Source organism: Schistocerca nitens, chromosome 1 (assembly GCF_023898315.1).
Source record: "Schistocerca nitens isolate TAMUIC-IGC-003100 chromosome 1, iqSchNite1.1, whole genome shotgun sequence".
NCBI classification, from domain to species: domain Eukaryota; kingdom Metazoa; phylum Arthropoda; class Insecta; order Orthoptera; family Acrididae; genus Schistocerca; species Schistocerca nitens.
The window spans coordinates 208524971-208544385 of record NC_064614.1 but is presented as its reverse complement, the minus strand read 5'-3'; the positions used below and the strand labels follow the sequence as shown (position 1 = coordinate 208544385).

Sequence of the window (19415 nt, the reverse complement as noted above, 5' to 3'; positions counted from 1 at the left end):
CTACATGAATTACACATGGCCCAACGTTTTGGACACGCGGCCCTGTCATACTGTACGAAACAACATGGACAAGAAGGAAGTGTGGAACGAACCTGCTTCTGTGGTTGCTGTTTTCGCTGCGAGCGTGGTGGCCCAACGCGACGTTGTTGATGCGAGTGAACCGCCGCCAAATCGTCAATCCCCTGGGAAACAGGCAAATTGTCTGTGTCGAAAGTGGTCTGTATAGCGCCTACATCACACCACGCGTCTATTTGCGCACCAGCAGCGTGAGACACTTCCAAAGGCTGAGCGATGCTTAGAACTTCCGACAACGATGGGTTTGGCAGTTGTAAGGCACGTTGCCGAACTTCTTTATCAGGAGCAAGCCATAGAATAGCATCCCTAACCATTGAATCAGCATAAGACTCATGATGAGTGTCCGTGACAAACTGACATTTCCTACTCAGACCGTGTAGTTCCGTCGCCCAAGCCCGGTAAGATTGATGGGGCTGTTTACGACACCGGTAGAATGCCACGCAGGCGGCAACGACGTGGGTGTTTTTTCGGTAATAGTTAGACAATAAGTCACACATTTCTTGGAAGGACAGAGAGGCAGGTTCCCGCAGCGGGGCTAACTGAGATAGCAGCTGATAGATCCGTGGGGAAATCCAAGATAGAAATAACGACTTACACATAGGAGCGTCGACAATGCCGAAAGCCAAGAAGTGTTGCCGCAAACGCTTCTCATAATCCTCCCAGTCTTCAGCGGCCTCGTCGTAAGGAGGGAACGGAGGCGGAGAAGAGGAAGACAGACGATGAGTAAGCGACGTCGACAACGCCTGAATAGCAGCTGTCAGCTGTGTTTGCTGTTCAATGAGCGCTTGCATAAGCTGTTCCATGTCTGCCCTGACACGAACACACAAATCCACAACGCAGGAACAAAATATCCGACCTCGTCGCCAAAAAGTGTTATAACCTTTAATCACTAATAAATTGCGTGGATATACAAACGTAGAAACAATAGCTGGTTACATGCTACCAATTCCGTATCGGTCATTCGACTGCCGTGCCGTGACATGCAGCTGGTGCCGTCCGTAGCTAGGTGGCTCTCCCGCGCTCAGCCGAGTTGCGGAGCGCCTCTATCGCCGTTTGCGCGTACTGACGTGGCGGCACTCTTAAATGTCGTGGCACTGTCACAACAGAGACCATGCACACGATAAGTAGAAGGTAAGTGTAGAAAAGTTTTGTAGGTGAAGTTCCGGAATTATTTGAACAAACCTTGTTCTCTCCTCAGTGACGAGTTCATCGACTGATTGTGTGGTTGTGAGAGGACAATGAATGCATGTCTGGAACTAGACAAACTTTCTTCATGATCATGGGGGCCATCTATGTCATAGAGGCAGCAAGACAGAACTGAAAATGAATGGAGAATGCCAAACAAACTTTTGTATGCATCAGTAAGGAGCTCATGTTGGGCTCGATAAGGAGCTCATGTTGGGTTCGACCCATGTGGACCACAGCTTGCAAAAATAGATGCTAAAGAAACACTTCTGCATTATATGGTGGCTCCGCTCACATTACTTTTTCCTGACTGATAGTCATGCATGCCACACTGTTGCCAGAATTTTGCCTATTGGTTAGTGTGCATGATGGCAAACACCTGATGCAGCCAGCTTGTGCCAACCATGAGCAGTTCTGGCTCATCCATGCATGTTTTGTGGCGCAGTTGCAACAACTTTATCCTGAACAGGTCAGCAGACACATTTGGAGCTGTTAAATAAATGGAAGGTATAGGAAAAAGAAAGCAATTTGAACTGATGTTCAAAATACACAAAACTGTAGACATTTCCATAGATTTCCTGAAAAATATTATTGTCAAACTGTTGAAGCAAAGACAAGCTGACAAAATAAGAACTATCACATGTTGTGTCTGGTATTCTGTGTTTGTAAATTGCCACTTAGACCAATGTACAGAAGGATATCCATTCAATATCACACTCAGTAATAGAATAGAAGAGACACTAAGATATCTTCTTGGCATTTTTATTATGCCACTGAACAGACAATAAAGAACTAACAACAACAACAACAACAAAGGGGATACAAGTCTGCAGCAATAGGAATGATTCACAGAGAAATAAAGTTCTTAAACAAAGTTCTGTAGTGGGCTACAAAGTTCCCTTATCAATTGTGCACCAGAGCAACATTGAGTGTCTTAAGTCCCACAGTACATAGTTCACTGACTGTAACTAATCTGGAAGTTCATGCAGATACTAAATGCAACTTGGCTGTGCACTGTTTCTGAAAAAAAGAAAGAGGGGAAAAAAAAACAAAAAAAAAAAACAAAAAAAAAATTACAGTCAATGGCTAGTGGTGGCTTCTTGTGGTGAATGCTTGTCTGCTCCTCATCATACTGCTCTGTGAACATCCAGAACAGGAGCCTCTTGCTGGGCAGATGGATACTTGTTCTGTGCTCTAGTGGACGCATGATTGGCATAAGCAAAAAGTTACATGACTGTCATGCTAGAGGTGGTGATGTGAGTGCCACTGGTGTTTATGTTGGTGCCATGGTTATCTGAGGACCTGGCCATAGGCTAGCTTTTAAATGTGTTGTCATGACAGCCTGTACATACTGGTCTTTATACGAGGGCCGTTCAGAAAGTAACCTCCGATTGATTTAAAAAAATACACCAAGTTAAATAAAAATATTTTAATATATACATCTTACAACTACATCTTTGCACTATTTTTCTACATAGTCTCCATAGCGATTGAGGCACTTATCGTATCTCTTCACAAGCTTTGAAATTCCTTCTGCATAAAAATCACCCGCTTGTGCCTGGAGCCAGCCTGTGACCGCATCTTTGAGCTCTTCGTCGTCATCAAACCGCTGTGACCCGAGCCATTTCTTCAAATGCATGAAGAGGTGATAATCACTTGGCGCCAGGTCTGGGCTGTAAGGTGGATGGTTGATAACGTCCCACTTGAAGGACTCAAGAAGGGCTGTTGTTCTGCGAGCAGAGTGAGGACGGGCGTTATCGTGCAAAAAAACGATACCGGAAGTCAGCATACCACGGCGTTTGTTCTGTATAGCCCGTCGTAACTTTTTTATTGTTTCACAGTACACGTCTTGAATAATGGTCGTACCGCGTTCCATGAATTCAACCAACAACACCCCTTTGGCATCCCAAAACACCGTTGCCATCAGTTTTCTGGCAGAAAAATCTTGCGAGGCTTTTCTTGTTTTGGTAGGCGAATTTGAATGTGCCCACATCTTTGATTGTTCTTTTGTCTCAGGGTTCACGTACTTAATCCAGGTTTCGTCACCGGTCACGATTCTGTTTAACAATGGTTCTCCTTCGTCCTCATAACGTGACAGAAAGTCTAATGCAGAGGCCATTCTTTGAGTTTTGTGGTGGTCGGTAAGAATTTTGGGCACCCATTGTGCACAGAACTTACTGTAACCCAATCTTGCTGTCACTATCTCGTACAAGAGAGTCTTAGAAATCTGTGGAAAACCAGTAGATAACTCCGACATTGAGAAACGTCAATTTTCACGAACTTTTGCATCAACTGTCTGAACGAGTTCGTCAGTCACCAATGATGGTCTACCACTCCTCTGTTCATCATGAACGTTTTCTCGTCCACTTTTAAATAAACGTACCCATTCACGGACAACTCCTTCACTCATAACTCTTGGTCCATACACGGCACAAAGCTCACGATGAATAGCTGCTGCAGAATATCCTTTGGCTGTAAAAAACCTTATGACAGCACGCACTTCACATTTGGCGGGGTTTTCTATTGCAGCACACATTTCAAACTGCCACAAAAACTAAACTAGCGCAGGTACGATGTTCACTCGACCACGGCTTGATGCCGACTGACCTGTTGAGTGCGTGAACGCACAGATGGCGTCGCTACTCCCCCCACAACCCGCACTGTGACCAATCGGAGGTTACTTTCTGAACCGCCCTCGTATTTATTTACAAATGGTATCAGCCAGTTAGCATATTGAGGTCACCAGTGGACTGTGTTGACGAGTACTTTCAGACCCAGGATACAGCAGATAACATACTCACTGAGGTACCTTTATAATCAGTCAATTATTCGAGGTCTATTTCCAGAAAAGCTGTAGTATGTGGTAATAATATCACTTTATAAAAGTGGAGACAGGTGTGTGACCGATAACCATAGACATGTCTCACTCCTTCTCATATTCTTAAGATTTTTTTGAGCTGTTAGCCCAGTCTGGTGTCCTAAAATTTTATGGATATAAAGGCATACAAGGGATCACGCCTTAATAAAAAGTAAATGGCAAATCATATTGGCAAATGATAAAATGAAGATAACATAACAATTCTTGTAACTAATATTGTGTAGATTAGTGTTAGTTATAACTGGTTAACATTACGTTTTACAGAAGTGGCCTGAAGTGGGTGCTTCTATTGGGTAATAGTGATGGAAACAGCTGAGTGAAAATAATCAATTCAGTCAGTTGTTGGAAAACAACTGACTCATTCAATTGTAATTTTATGCATAACTTGAATGATTCATTCATTCTTTTACATGAAACTGTTGTTGCAGACAACCATGAAAACAATCAGTTCTGTTAGATGTAGTTTTACGTATAATTTTGATTATTATTTATTCATTCCTTTTGAGTAAAACCAGTCTACAGAAGCAATCAAATGAAAATAATTGATACAGTCCATTGCAGTTTTGAATACTGAATGTGTTATTAATTTTTCTTTTCTGAATCTAAGTCTATACTCTGCAAACCACTGTGAAATGCATGGCAGATATAAATTACCTTTTTTTAACAGAAATTAGTATCACTTATTAGGCCTTCTTCCCATTCCATTTGCATATGGTGCATGGAACACATGAATAATGATTGCATAAATTCCTCTGTGTGCACTGTTGATTAAATTCCTGTGCATTGACTGTAAACAGTGTTAGCTTGTTTTGTGATTCCTATGGGAGCAGTAGATGGGGGGTTGTAGTACATTCCTAAATTCCTCGCTTAAAGCGATTCCTTAAAGCTTTGTAAGTAAGTAGGCTTTCACGGGTTAGTTTGGCCTTATTTTTAAGCATCTGCCAGTTCAGCTTTTTTCAGCATCTCCATGAGTAATTGTGTACTGACCAGACTAATTCTTATTTTCATCATTTACACCTGATTGATATATTGCTGTGAATTAAGTTTTTCCTGACACCATTAAAGTGTAACTAATTAAGCTGATGTATCATTGGGGGTACAAAGCTGAGCCCCAAAGTTATCTTAGGGTTATATGAAGAAGAAAGAAACATTGCCAAATTTTAGCATCAGATTGTATTCTGCTTTAATGAAAAAGTGTCGTGATCTTCATAAACTAAAAATCATTTAAGTCTAGGACCTAAAAATTTATGTAGCTACACTATGTGATCAAAAGTATCTGGACACCCACAAAAACATATGTTTTTCATATTACGTGTATTATACTGCCACCTACTGCCAGGTACTCCATATCAGTGACCTCAGTAGTCATTATACTTCGTGAGAGATCAGAATGGGACACTCTGTGGAACTCATGGACTTTGAACATGGTCAGGTGATTGGGTGTCACTTGTGTCATACATCTGTACGCGAGATTTCCACACTCCTAAACATCCCTAGGTCCACTGTTTACAATGTGATAGTGAGGTGGAAATGTGAATGGACACATACAGTACAAAAGTGTACAGGCTGACCTTGTCTGCTGACTGACAGAGACTGGTTGTAATGTGAAATAGGCAGACATCTATCCAGACCATCACACAGTAATTCCAAACTGCATCAGGATCCACTGCAAGTACTATGACAGTTTGGTGGGAGGTGAGAAAACTTGGATTTCATGGTCAAGCAGCTGCTCATAAGCCACACATCACCCCGGTAAATGCCAAACGATGCCTCACTTGGTGTAAGGAGCATAAACATTAGATGAGTGAACAGTGGAAAAGCATTGTGTGGAGTGACAAATCATGGTAAACAATGTGGCGATCTGATGGCAGGGTATGGGTATGGTGAATGCCCAGCGAATATCATCTGCCAGCATGTGAAGTGCCAACAGAAAATTCGGAAGTGGTGGTGTTATGGTGTGGTCATGTTTTTCATGGAGGAGGCTTGCACCCCTTGTTTTGTGTGGCACTATCACAGCACAGGCATACATTGATGTTTTAAGAACCTTCTTGTTTCCCACTGTTGAAGAGCAATTCAGGGATGGCCATTGCATCTTTCAAGACAATCGAGCACCTGTTTGTAATGCATGGCCAGTGGCAGAGTGGTTACCCGATAATAATATCCTTGTAATGGACTGGCCTGCACAGAGTCCTGAACTGAATCCTATAGAACACCTTGGGGATGTTTTGGAACACTGACTCTGTGTTAGGCCTCACTGATTGACATCGACACCTCTCCTCAGTGCAGCACTCTGTGAAGAATGGGCTGTCGTTCCCCAAGAAAACTTCTAGCACCTGATTGAACGTATGCCTGTGAGAGTGGAAGCTGTCATCAAGGCCAAGGGTGGGCAAAGACCACATTGAATTCCAGCATTACAGATGGAGGGCACCACAAAGTTGTAAGTCATTTTCAGGCAGGTGTTTGGATACTTTTGATCACATAGTGTATTTATTTGTGTGGAAAGTAAACATACTGTACAGAAAATTATGTCGCCAGGTACATAGGTACAAGGTTTTTTTTGATAAGTCTGGCAAATTTCTATGAAGGAATGGAACATTTTTTGTTGCATCTTCATAGTTGGTAGGCTTCATTAATCCAAGAATCATATAAAGAATTTCAACTATATGCAGCGTACAGTTCACTGTTGACAGCAGCCTAAAACAGTCAGCTGTGTTGACAGCAATTGAAAATGGAGACAACCGAATTTTGTTCTGTTGCATAACATTTTCATCTAAATGGTTGGACTGCTGCACAAATCACAACAGAATTGGATGACGTTTATGTGGACTTTGCACCATAATTGAATACCATTTGCTTTTGTATTAATGAATTTAAACATGATGTGAATATAATAGAAGGAAACATTCCACGTGGGAAAAAAACATATCTAAAAACAAAGATGATGTGACTTACCAAATGAAAGCGCTGGCACGTCGATAGACACACACACAAACACAAACATACACACAAAATTCAAGCTTTCGCAACAAACTGTTGCCTCATCAGGAAAGAGGGAAGGAGAGGGAAAGACGAAAGGATGTGGGTTTTAAGGGAGAGGGTAAGGAGTCATTCCAATCCCGGGAGCGGAAAGACTTACCTTAGGGGGAAAAAAGGACGGGTATACACTCGCGCACACACACACATATCCATCCACACATATACAGACACAAGCAGACATATGTGCGTGAGTGTGCGAGTGTATACCCGTCCTTTTTTCCCCCTAAGGTAAGTCTTTCCGCTCCCGGGATTGGAATGACTCCTTACCCTCTCCCTTAAAACCCACATCCTTTCGTCTTTCCCTCTCCTTCCCTCTTTCCTGATGAGGCAACAGTTTGTTGCAAAAGCTTGAATTTTGTGTGTATGTTTGTGTTTGTTTGTGTGTCTATCGACGTGCCAGCGCTTTCGTTTGGTAAGTCACATCATCTTTGTTTTTAGATATGAATTTAAACATGGTCGGACAAGCTGTTGAGTTGAGCTCACCACAAAGGAAACTATTGATGAGAATCATGATGTGATAATGCAAATCCACCAAATAAAAATTCAGTAGAGACTGTAGGTATCTCAACTGAATGAGTGCATAATACCTTGCACAGAGAATTGGCTACGAAGAAGCTGTGGGCGAGGTAGATGCCGCAATTGCTAACAGTCAGCCAAAAGCACATCTGGCACATCATTTGAACACAATGTCTGGTCTGGCAATCAGCAAGACTTTTTACACTAACTTGTAACTCTTGATGAAACATGGATCCATCAATACATACCAGAGGGAAAATGTTTGTCGAAACAATAGTCAAAGACTGGTGAAAGTGCACTAAAGAAGGCAAAGATCATTTTGTCAGATGTTCAGGTGATGGCCAATTTTTCTTGGAATTACCAAGGAATAATATTTATAGATTACTTGGAAAAAGGCAGAATCATAATTGTGTCTGATTATACTTGGTTGTTGGTTTGTTTGAAACTTGCATTGGCTGAAAGAAGACCAAAGCTGGCACGCAAAGAAGTACTCTTTCACCAGGATAAAGCACCATTACACAATCAGTGATAACAATGGCAAAAGTACATGAATTGGGCTTTGAACTGGTTGCTAAACCAACATGTTCATCAGACTTAGTCCAAAGTGATTTATTCCAGTTTCCTAACTTGAAACTTTGGCTTTCTGGGAAGAAATTTTGTCAAGTGAGGAAGTGATGGTTGCAGTCAACAAGTATTTTGCAGAGATTGACAGAACCTATTTTTATGATGGGATGAAAAGGCTGGGTGATCGCGTGATCAAGTGTATATCCCTCAAAGGAGAGTATGTCAAGAAATAAGGTGAGTTGTTTATGAAACAAACATTTCTTTATGCTGTTTCACCAGACTTACTAAACCACCCTCACACAAATGACACCCTTGCATACAAACTTGTTTGCATTTAGTAACCTGTGAAAAGTAGCAGGTATAGTATTTCATGGGTATGAAGAAGTACTGTTCGCATTTACACATTGGTACTGAAATTTCATAGTTAATCCTGTCTCTGAACCACCGGGAATGACAATTGGTCACATATGACCTCTGGCATATTGCTCTTTTTGGTATTATTAAATCATAATTATTCGCTGCCCTCATTTGCTGTGTGTCATCACTGTTATTGTCATTCTGATATTTGCTTTTTTATTTAATTCCAATAAATAGTTCTTATTTCAGTTTCTTGTCCATTTTCATGAGTATTGTTTCCTTAATGGTGAACTTTGTGTCTGTATCAAAATGCCAGAATGCTCAGGTGCATGCAAATCACCAAACGATAATGACCCTTCAGTTAGCGCACCGGAATTTGAATTCCAAACATCCCGTGCTTGGAATGTGAAGACTGTAGCAAACCAGTCACTGGTGCAGATGTTCACAGACATGAGTGGAAGCGACATTGAGTTCAAATGAAAGGCTGTGGAGAGAAGATACGGAAGCATCTGAAAAAACTGCGAGAGCAGAGATTTACTAGTGTGGATGCAGCCACTCACCTGATGCCACCACCCCACCTACTGGTGTGACCAAAGGCCACCACGCCAAAGGCTGCACTGATTCTGGGAGGTACACAGTTGAAACGAGTGCAGGTAGCTGAGAGAAAGCCCAGCAGCCCAGTCAGGAATGACATGGCCCTGTTGGAAGTCTTTGCCCGATGGCATAATTGAAGACCTTGCAGCTGATGACCCCACTGAACAGAAGGACAAAGGGCAAGCCTAAGATAAATTCTATACAATTTACAGTATACAGTACCTGTAACAATGATTCATGTTCTGAAACGATATTAATAATAGAAATTTGAAAAATTAATGTTGATAACAAATATTTTTCACAAAAAATGCTTCCAAGAAGTGACAGTATATGCTTAAAAAACAAGCAATTAAGTCAACAAGTAACTAAAAAATATTGTATCCTATATGCTTTCTGTTCACATCACCACAGCATTTACCGAAAGAGAATTATCAGTGATGGGTGCAAACCAACAGGAAGACGGAGACAGATCTTCAATCATTTATGTATTTAAACATATATTTACTATGTATCACCAGTTATTAAACTCTTTAAACCAACTAAAAATTTATATTTAACCACAGAAGTATGGAAAACTTGTATCCAAGTAAATAAATACACAAATTTAGAAAATACTTAATTTTTAGAAGCATAGTTCTTTTTATATCTTTTTGAGATAAAATACATTATTTATGCCCAAAAAAAAATTGGCAACTAGTCATGGTTCATGTATAGCTGAAAAGACTGAATGAGTATGTAAGTGAAAACACTAAAATCCCGAGACTGAGTGACAACATTCTTGTGACTGATGTCATCGTCAGACTTGTGCTCAGCTGGTTGTTTCCCATTGACTGAAACCACTCAAGCCTGGAGTGTGAGTGAAAAACAATCATACAGCTGATGTGGCCACAGAGACTATTTCATTTGATTGTTTGATTTGACTAAAAAAATGGGTAAAAAGGGGGAGGGGGGTGCCAAGCGATGGGCAAATCAATTGTGAAAACCAGTTGGCTGTCCCATTGTCTGGTAATGTACAAGTTGATGTGTTCCGCATCTCTGAAGTCTTTCCCTCATGATAGAGTTTATGGAACAGATTGTATGAATGTGAAACAATGAATTTATCAATGGTGATGCTTTAAAAATACTTGCTGCAAACTTTATTTTTTACAGTGATTGAAGAATATATTACATTTAATTTATCAAACAATGGAAACGCCAGGTGGGACTATCAACAATTTAGGAAAAAGACAGTTTGCTACTTACCATAAAGAAGACATATCAAGTTGTAGAGAGACACAATTAAAAGACACTCACATATAGCTTTTGGCCACAGCCTTCATAATAAAAGACACACACACACACACACACACACACACACAAAGCAAGCACACATACATATGACTGCCAACTCCAGCATCTCGGGCTGGAATGCAGCATCACGTGGGGTGCAAGCAGCAATATGGAGGGGGCTTACTTGCTGCCCTCTGCCAATGCATCCACCCATCTTTCCCCACTCCTCTTCTTTTTTGCTCCCTTTTTCCCCACCTCCCTGCCCCACAACCTCCTGACGTTGTGCCTGTGGCAGTCTACTCCCTGCACACTCCACCGTCGGTGTTTGTCTCTCTTCTCACCTGTACATTGCTATCCTTTGCCCTTCCCTACCCCTCCAGATTGCTGTTTGCATCCCACGTGATACAGTATTCTATCCTGACATTATGTAGTTGGCGGTCGTGTGTGCGTGAAATGTGCTTGCTTGTGTGTGTGTTTTACTGATGAAGGCAGCGGCCGAAAATTGTGTGTGACCATCTTTTAATTGTGCCTTTCTGCAACTTGATGTGTCTTCTTTACACTAAGTAGCAATCTGTCTTTTCTGACATTGTTGGTATCTTTACATTTAATTTACAGTCTTTACTTTGCATTAAATACTAACAAAGAGATAGAGGGGCTGGCCAGTACTTACCTCAGCTCAGTACAGCCGATAGATACACAAAAAACAGAACCAAAAATTTTTTACGTTCCTAGCTTTCGGAACAATGTTCCTTCATCAGGGAGGAGAGAGGGGAAAGAAAGGGAAGAAGGGAAAGTAGATTCAGTTACTCACAACCCAGGTTATGAAGCAACAGGGAAAGGAAAACAGGGAGGGCAGCAAGGATGGAGGCATGGTTGTCAGATGGAAGCCAAACATATTCTACTGTAAGTACTGTGCCAGCTTCAAACCAAAGAGGATGCATACAGAAGTAAAGAGGTATATTGTATAAAGATAAACACAACTATGTAGGATGAAAAGATGCGTGAATGGCTAAAGAGGAAAGGGAAAGAGGAGAAGACTGAAGAGTAAATGGGAGTGAGGTTGTTTAACGTAGGTTCAGTCCAGGGGGATGGCGGGATGAAAGGATGTGTTGGAGTGCAAGTTCCCATCTCCGCAGTTCAGAGGGACTGGTGTTGGGTGGGAGAAGCCAAATGGCACATACAGTGTAGCAGGTTACTAGGTCCCTAGAATTATGCTGGAGGGCATGCTCCGCTACTGGGTATTGGACATCTCCTAGACGGACAGTTCGTCTGTGTCCGTTCATGCGCTCAGCCAGTTTAGTTGTTGTCATACCAATGTAAAAGACTGTGCAGTGCAGGCATGTCAGTTGATAAATGACATGTGTAGTTTCACATGTGGCCCTGCCTTGAATTGTGTATGTTTTACCAGTAGCGGGGCTGGAGTAGGTGGTTGTGGGGGGATGCATGGGGCAAGTTTTGCGGCGGGGTCAGTTACAGGGGTAGGAACCGCTGGGTAGAGAAGGTAGTCTGGGAATATTGTAGGGTTTAACAAGGATGTTACGGAGGTTAGGGGGGCGACGAAAGGCAACTCTGGGTGGTGTGGGGAGAATTTTGTCAAGGGATGATCTCATTTCAGGGGTTGACTTGAGAAAGTCATATCCCTGGTGGAGTATTTGTTGATATTTTCGAGGCCAGGATAATATTGGGTGACAAGAGGGATGCTTCTGTGTGGTCTGTGGATAGGAACATTGTTGTTGGATGGGGAGGAATGTATTGCTCGGGAGATCTGTTTGTGGACAAGGTCTGCAGGATAGTTGCGGGAGAGGAAAGCACTGGTTAGGTTATTGGTGTAATTGTTGAGGGATTCGTCACTGGAGCAGATACGTTTGCCATGAATACCTAGCCTGTAGGGAAGGGAGCGTTTGATGTGGAATGGATGGCAGCTATCAGAGTGAAGGTACTGTTGTTTGTTTGTGGGTTTGATATGGACAGAGGTGTGGATGTGAGCTTCAACAAGATGAAGGTCAACATCCAGGAAGGTGGCTTGGGTTTTGGAGAAGGACCAGGTGAAATTCAGATTCAAAAAGGAGTTGAGGTTATGGAGGAAATTAAGGAGTGTTTCTTCACCATGAGTCCAGACCACAAAGATGTCATCTATAAACCTATACCAGGCCAGAGGAAGCAGCTGTTGGGTCTTCAGGAAAGCCTCCTCCATGCGGCCCATGAAGAGGTTGTCATAGGACGGAGTCATCCTGGTTCCCATGGCTGTTCCCGTGATTTTTTTGTAGGTCTGGCCTTCAAAAGTGAAGTAATTATGGGTGAGGATGAATTTGCTAAGTGTGATAAGGAACGAGGTTTTTGGAAGATCTTCGGGTGGGCGTTGGGAGAGGTAATGCTCAAGGGCAGAGAGACCATGGGATGTTTGTGTAAAGGGATGTAGCATCTATGGTGACAAGAAAGGTTTCAGGTGCTCCAGTGACGAATCCCTCAACAATTACACCATTAACCTAACCAGTGCTTTCCTCTCCCGCAACTATCCTGCAGACCTTGTCCACAAACAGATCTCCCGAGCAATACATTCCTCCCCGTCCAACAACAATGTTCCTATCCACAGACCACACAGAAGCATCCCCCTTGTCACCCAATATTATCCTGGCCTCGAAAACATCAACAAATTACTCAGCCAGGGATATGACTTTCTCAAGTCAACCCCTGAAATGTGATCATCCCTTGACAAAATTCTCCCCACACCACCCAGAGTTGCCTTTCGTCGCCCCCCTAACCTCTGTAACATCCTTGTTAAACCCTACAATATTCCCAGACTACCTTCTCTACCCAGCGGTTCCTACCCCTGTAACTGACCCCGCCGCAAAACTTGCCCCATGCATCCCCCCCACAACCACCTACTCCAGCCCCGCTACTGGTAAAACATACACAATTCAAGGCAGGGCCACATGTGAAACTACACATGTCATTTATCAACTGACATGCCTGCACTGCACAGCCTTTTACATTGGTATGACAACAACTAAACTGGCTGAGCGCATGAACGGACACAGACGAACTGTCCGTCTAGGAGATGTCCAATACCCAGTAGCGGAGCATGCCCTCCAGCATAATTCTAGGGACCTAGTAACCTGCTACACTGTATGTGCCATTTGGCTTCTCCCACCCAACACCAGTCCCTCTGAACTGCGGAGATGGGAACTTGCACTCCAACACATCCTTTCATCCCGCCATCCCCCTGGACTGAACCTACGTTAAACAACCTCACTCCCATTTACTCTTCAGTCTTCTCCTCTTTCCCTTTCCTCTTTAGCCATTCACGCATCTTTTCATCCTACATAGTTGTGTTTATCTTTATACTATATACCTCTTTACTTCTGTATGCATCCTCTTTGGTTTGAAGCTGGCACAGTACTTAAGTAGAATATGTTTGGCTTCCCTCTGACAACCATGCCTCCATCCTTGCTGCCCTCCCTGTTTTCCTTTCCCTGTTGCTTCATAACCTGGATTGTGAGTAACTGAATCTACTTTCCCTTCTTCCCTTTCTTTCCCCTCTCTCCTCCCTGATGAAGGAACATTTGTTCCGAAAGCTAGGAACGTAAAAAATTTTTGGTTCTGTTTTTTGTGTATCTATCGGCTGTACTGAGCTGAGGTAAGTACTGGCCAGCCCCTCTATCTCTTTGTTAGTATTTGTTTCACATCTTTATATGAGATTTTCCATTAATCATTTACTTTGCATTAATGTTGATTTACTACAGCTTGTATCTTGGGACAGTTTCTATTCCTTTGCGTGACTTGTGTTTATGAAGATAAGAACTTTCCAGTCACACAGGTACATTATTTCTTATTCAGAAATTTTCTTGCAGGTCCTGTCGTGGCAGGTGTTGTGGGACTCACTATGCCACGTTACTGTCTATTTGGTGACACAGTTAATACGGCATCACGTATGGAGTCCAATGGAGAACCTCTCAAAATACACATTAGTATGCAATGTCATGAAGCTCTTGAGAAGCTAGGTGGATACATCATTGAAGAAAGAGGCATGGTTTACATGAAAGGAAAAGGCGAAGTAAGAACCTTCTGGCTGGTAGGAGCAACAGATAAAGCCATTCAGAAACGAGAGGTAAGACACTTTAATTTGTGTTTGAAATATAATAATGGTAGTTCCCTTATTGGCTGATTTGGTGTATTGCACATTTTTGCAACCTGAGAAAGGAAGTAAGGTGTCATGATTTTTGTGTATTTGTTACATGAATTATGAATCTACATTGTTGAACAGTATCTACAGTGATTATGATCTAAGTAATATCATCTTCAAATAAACTTCAGTTTACTTGTATGTAGCCAATAAACTGAAATTTTCTGTCGTAGTTATGCTATTGTGCTTATTTTACTAGCATGAGCACTCATTTTTTTATAAATACTGTTTTCTATTCGTAACTTATGCATATGATTCACAACAGATAATGATGAAGTACTGACAAGTTTGTAATACCAGTTCTGCATAGAAAGATTTTCTTTTGATGAATAGTGCACACCACAGTGTATTCCATACATGACCACATCTGTAGAACAGGGTAATCTGCTTTATCGAGGATCACACTGATTTATTTGTCTAATGTGTTTTGCTTGTTCTGTTTCCTGGTGAACAGAATAATAGTTCCAGTGGAAGCAGCCTGTGATCTTCTCATATGCATCCACTGCTTGCACTAATTTTAATGCCCTATTATAACATATGGCACCTGTTTCAAACCCACTTTATTTACCCCCTCACTTTATTGAGAAACTGAAATTAGAAAAATCTTTCAGCTGCAGTATGTTGGCATTTTTTTCCTCTTTGATAAAAACTTTGACATCCTTAGCATGATGGAAACCTGAAAGGAAGAAGATATTGAAGTTGTCTTTCCAAAGGATTTACAGCAGGTACCCATGTGAACGGATGATAGCCTTCAATTTCTCGATGTCAGTCAAAAATTATATCACCTTACTCCTTATAAATAAGCATCCTATGCTGCCTTAGGCATCTGATACTTGTACTGGAAATAAGGAATTTGTACCACACATTGTAATTATGCTGTGAGATAACTTGCAGTCTGTAAAGTCAATGTAACAAATGTGATTCGACACAATAACTGTTCACAAAGAATTATATAATATGACTGGTCCCAGTATGGAATAATTAAGCTAAGTCTATCGGAATGAAAGTTTTGTCTTGTATTCACATCAGTGATATGTCTTACTCATCATAGTCAAAAATTGATGCACTAACTCATTATTAGGTACAGAAAGCAGTGCCATAATGTTCCCTCCACCCTTTTCCCCCTCAGCCTTCTGACAGGTTTGATGTTGCCTGCCAGAGCATACCCTCTCTGTCTTTTTCCACATTTTTTGTTCATTGCAGCTCCCTCTGTTTCCATGGAATTTATTACCTGATTTCTTAATATTTCTTCTAGTTAGTGTTGTTCACATACTCCTTTCCTTACTGATTCTGGTGAAGGTCCTCCTCATGTCCTTTACATAAAAGCCCATCTCAAAACAGCCAGACATCTTCAATCTACCCCTTCACTTATTTTGTTGATGTAATAAAGTGTCACTTCAACAAAAAATTTTCAGAATGTCAGATTTCCTAATTGATTTTGTTGAATCACTCATAATGAGATCAAAGTAAACATCAGATGAATGTTGCTTTTACGATGTGTGATGGTTATTCCAAAGTTAGTTCTGATCAGTTCAGTTCAGTTCAGCTGGGGCTTAAGTTGCTATCATGTTCCTCTACCAGAATAGCCAGCCACATCTTTTTGTCTCTATTCTAATAATGTACTCCATTATGTCTGTAGCAAACACAGTGCCTAATGGTCCTTCAATAAATCCTAATTCATTGTCCAATAAATCCGGTAATAAATGAAGCAGGAGATGTGAAGCATATTCTTTCAGGCTTAGTTTACATTCCTTTGTATTTGAATTGCTATTGCACACACATGACCAAACAGTGCAGAAGGTAGCCACTGAAATGACTCTTTCATGAAATAAAATACAAGAGAGACTTCCCAAAGATTGTGATGGCCTTTATTGCAGTATAAAATCTCACTTACACCTCAAGTTAGATACTATAAACAAAGAGAATTTCACTACTTTTTAAGCAACCACCTTTTTTTTTTATTTAAGTGCTTATTTCACACATTTGGAGTAGGTACATTTGTGTGCTGACGTTGTAATATAAATACATTTGTTTGTTTCAAGTAATTTATCTATGACTACATTTGTGACTTTGTTTCAGGTTGATCTTACTGAATTACCACCACTTTTCTGTCGACCGAGGCGTAGCCCTAAGATGAACACAGACTCTCGACAACCTTCAATCTGTGGTGGTTTTGGACCAGGCAGCAGACGTCAGTCCAGCATACCAAGAGAAAATAGCTTAGATGTTGAAAGTGCATCTACTCTTCGTGCCTTTGCAGTATGTAATGCTGCTAATAACTCTAGTCCTGTAGCAAATCATAGCCAGCGCAGTGGGTCAAAACGTGCAGAACTGTCCCCACTCTATATAAACGATGTAAGTGAATCTAGAACTACGTTGAGTGCATCAGCTCTTGAAAGTCAGTCAGTACTCTCAGTGGAGGATTGCAACGAAAACTGTGTTAACAAAACATCAATCAACCAAAGTCAGAGAGCATTATCTACTGTGGAGACTACTAGTGGTAATAAGTTTCTAGAAGATAATAGTCGCAGTACATTCCCTCAGACTCTTAGAGAGGCTAGATCATTAGACCCTCTGCCAGACTATGACTCAACAAATGTTGGGCATCTACAACTGAACTTGCAAGTACCTAAGAGAAGCTCTCGATCTCTTGAAAACTGTGTGGGTTGCAGTGGTAAATTAGTTCCTGCCATGCAGTTCTCCTCAGAGCGCTGCCATGCTGTAAATAACAATTTCCCAAATGGTGATGCTATTCTTCTTTCCCCACAGAGTAACAATGTGTGTGGGGGTAGCAGCACTGATGACATTCAGACACCTCTTCTGCAAAATTTTTCAGATATTGATGAGACTATTACTGTGAAACGTCAGCTGAGAAGAGGGAAAAGTGGGGCTGAACCGCTTCCTGATTTCCATCCTGATAAACGATGGCGCTCGTTGGAAGAAATGCCAGGAAATGATACTAATGTTAATGGACATAGTAAGAAAACACTAGCTCGTAATTCTATACGTAGTTGGCTTGCAGGATTGTTCAATGGAAATGGTCTCCGAACAAGTGATGCATCATTGAGAAAAGGCATTCACAGTGGTTATAGTGATCTACAATCAGAAAAAGAAAGCATAGTATGATAAATTGCCTTCTGCTATTCAGTTTCAGTCTAAGCTGTCAACATGTGTACATATATAACTACCAATAGGTAGTGTAGTATCTTAACATATATACCTCTTAAATGTTGCTAAAATGAATACTGACTATACAAATGCTGGTAATAAAATACTGGCATTGTTTTATTTTTTAATAAATCAAACAAAAAATATAATTTGTAATTTAAAGTAAAGGTGCTCAGAGGCAGTTGTTGTAAGTGTGCCAACACCATCTGCAGGTGAATGTTTAGTTTAAATATAGTGTTATTAATTGCAATAGATTGTTGACCATTACTTTCAGATGCCTTTAAGCACATATTATTTTAAACACGAAAACAAGCAACAAATATTAATTAAACAGACATAATGTCTGCATGGCTGTGAAAATAAATTTTAGTATAAAACATAATTTTAAGGTGCCAAGTACAGTAGATAAATAATTATTTGACATGTTGTACATAAGAGAGATTGTGTGAAAGAGAATGAGTGATTTAAATGTTTTTTGAATTGATTAGAATGTAATACAAATCACACAACACTTTTTTGTTTGTTTGTAAAAAAAGAACTGAAGACTAAAGGTTGATAAACCTTGACATTTTTAAGAAATATAACAAATGTTTCCTCAGGTATAAAGGCATTTTTTTTACAAAAACGTTTCTTGTATGTGAAGAACAGCTCCTTTCTGCTATGTGTTGCAATGGACATACAATTAGCAACAGAACCCGACCAGTTTGTCAATTCACAGAAAAACAGATGAATCAAATAGCACTTGCTGTGTCTGTTGATTAACATCTAGTTAAATTTTGTTGGCAATTTTCAAGGAACACTGTTTTATCCAACAACATTACATACCTAGTTCTGTGCTTCAAGTGTCATTTAACAGTCTGTTTTCATTGCTCAAAGTGATTCTAAACTTTATTTATCCATTATATTCAAATCTGCTGTTATTATGAAGCATGAGTGGTTTTGTAAATTTCACTACTTCTTTGCATTTTTTGAAACCACATACCACAAAATGTTCTGAAAAATTTTCAAAATTTTGTACAGTGTAAGCTGAATGCTTTTTGTTGTTGTTGTGAAGACATAGTTTTCTGTCTTTTCTTTGGTTTATATTACTACCTATCATCTAACTGCACCATTAAGTTATGTCAGAAAATCTTATTGGTGGTCCATCATTTGAAATAGACCCTCACTTATGATTTACTATCTTTGACAATCAACAGTTCTAGATAACACATCTGATGACTGTGTTCTTATGTTGCTATTTTTTACATTACTTTAAGTTATTAAGTTTCAGTTCTGCATCCAGTTTAGCACCTGATGTTAGTTACTTTGAGTGGCAATAATTTTCTAACTAATGCTTCAAAGTTCTCATAAGTTGAGTAAGCATTAAGTACCAGCCATGTAGATTCAGAGGCCAGTCAGTTTGCCAGTTCTTCTGGTGCCCTCATTCCAGGTGCTTACAAATATTTTTTTAAAAATTCATCATTGTGTAAACCATTAAGTCACTGCCAAGTATAAGGTAAAAGTCCACTCAAAAGCACTGTGCCAGTTTCTGCCGCATACTGAACAATGTGTAATTTTTGTGGAAACTTCAGAAAAGTTCCATTTAATCAG

The 19415-nt window shown here is 40.6% G+C and overlaps 1 protein-coding gene across 1 annotated transcript in view; it reads left to right on the top strand.

The window, feature by feature from the left end:
• Positions 1-18673, top strand: part of LOC126245965 (receptor-type guanylate cyclase Gyc76C-like) — a 228709-nt gene extending 210036 nt beyond the window's left edge. The window contains exons 18-19 of the mRNA XM_049948359.1: positions 14326-14582; positions 16737-18673. Coding sequence (XP_049804316.1) covers positions 14326-14582; positions 16737-17783 — 1304 coding nt within the window. The 3' untranslated portion in view covers positions 17784-18673. The remainder of the gene's footprint in view (positions 1-14325; positions 14583-16736) is intronic.
• Positions 18674-19415: the final 742 nt, after the last annotated feature.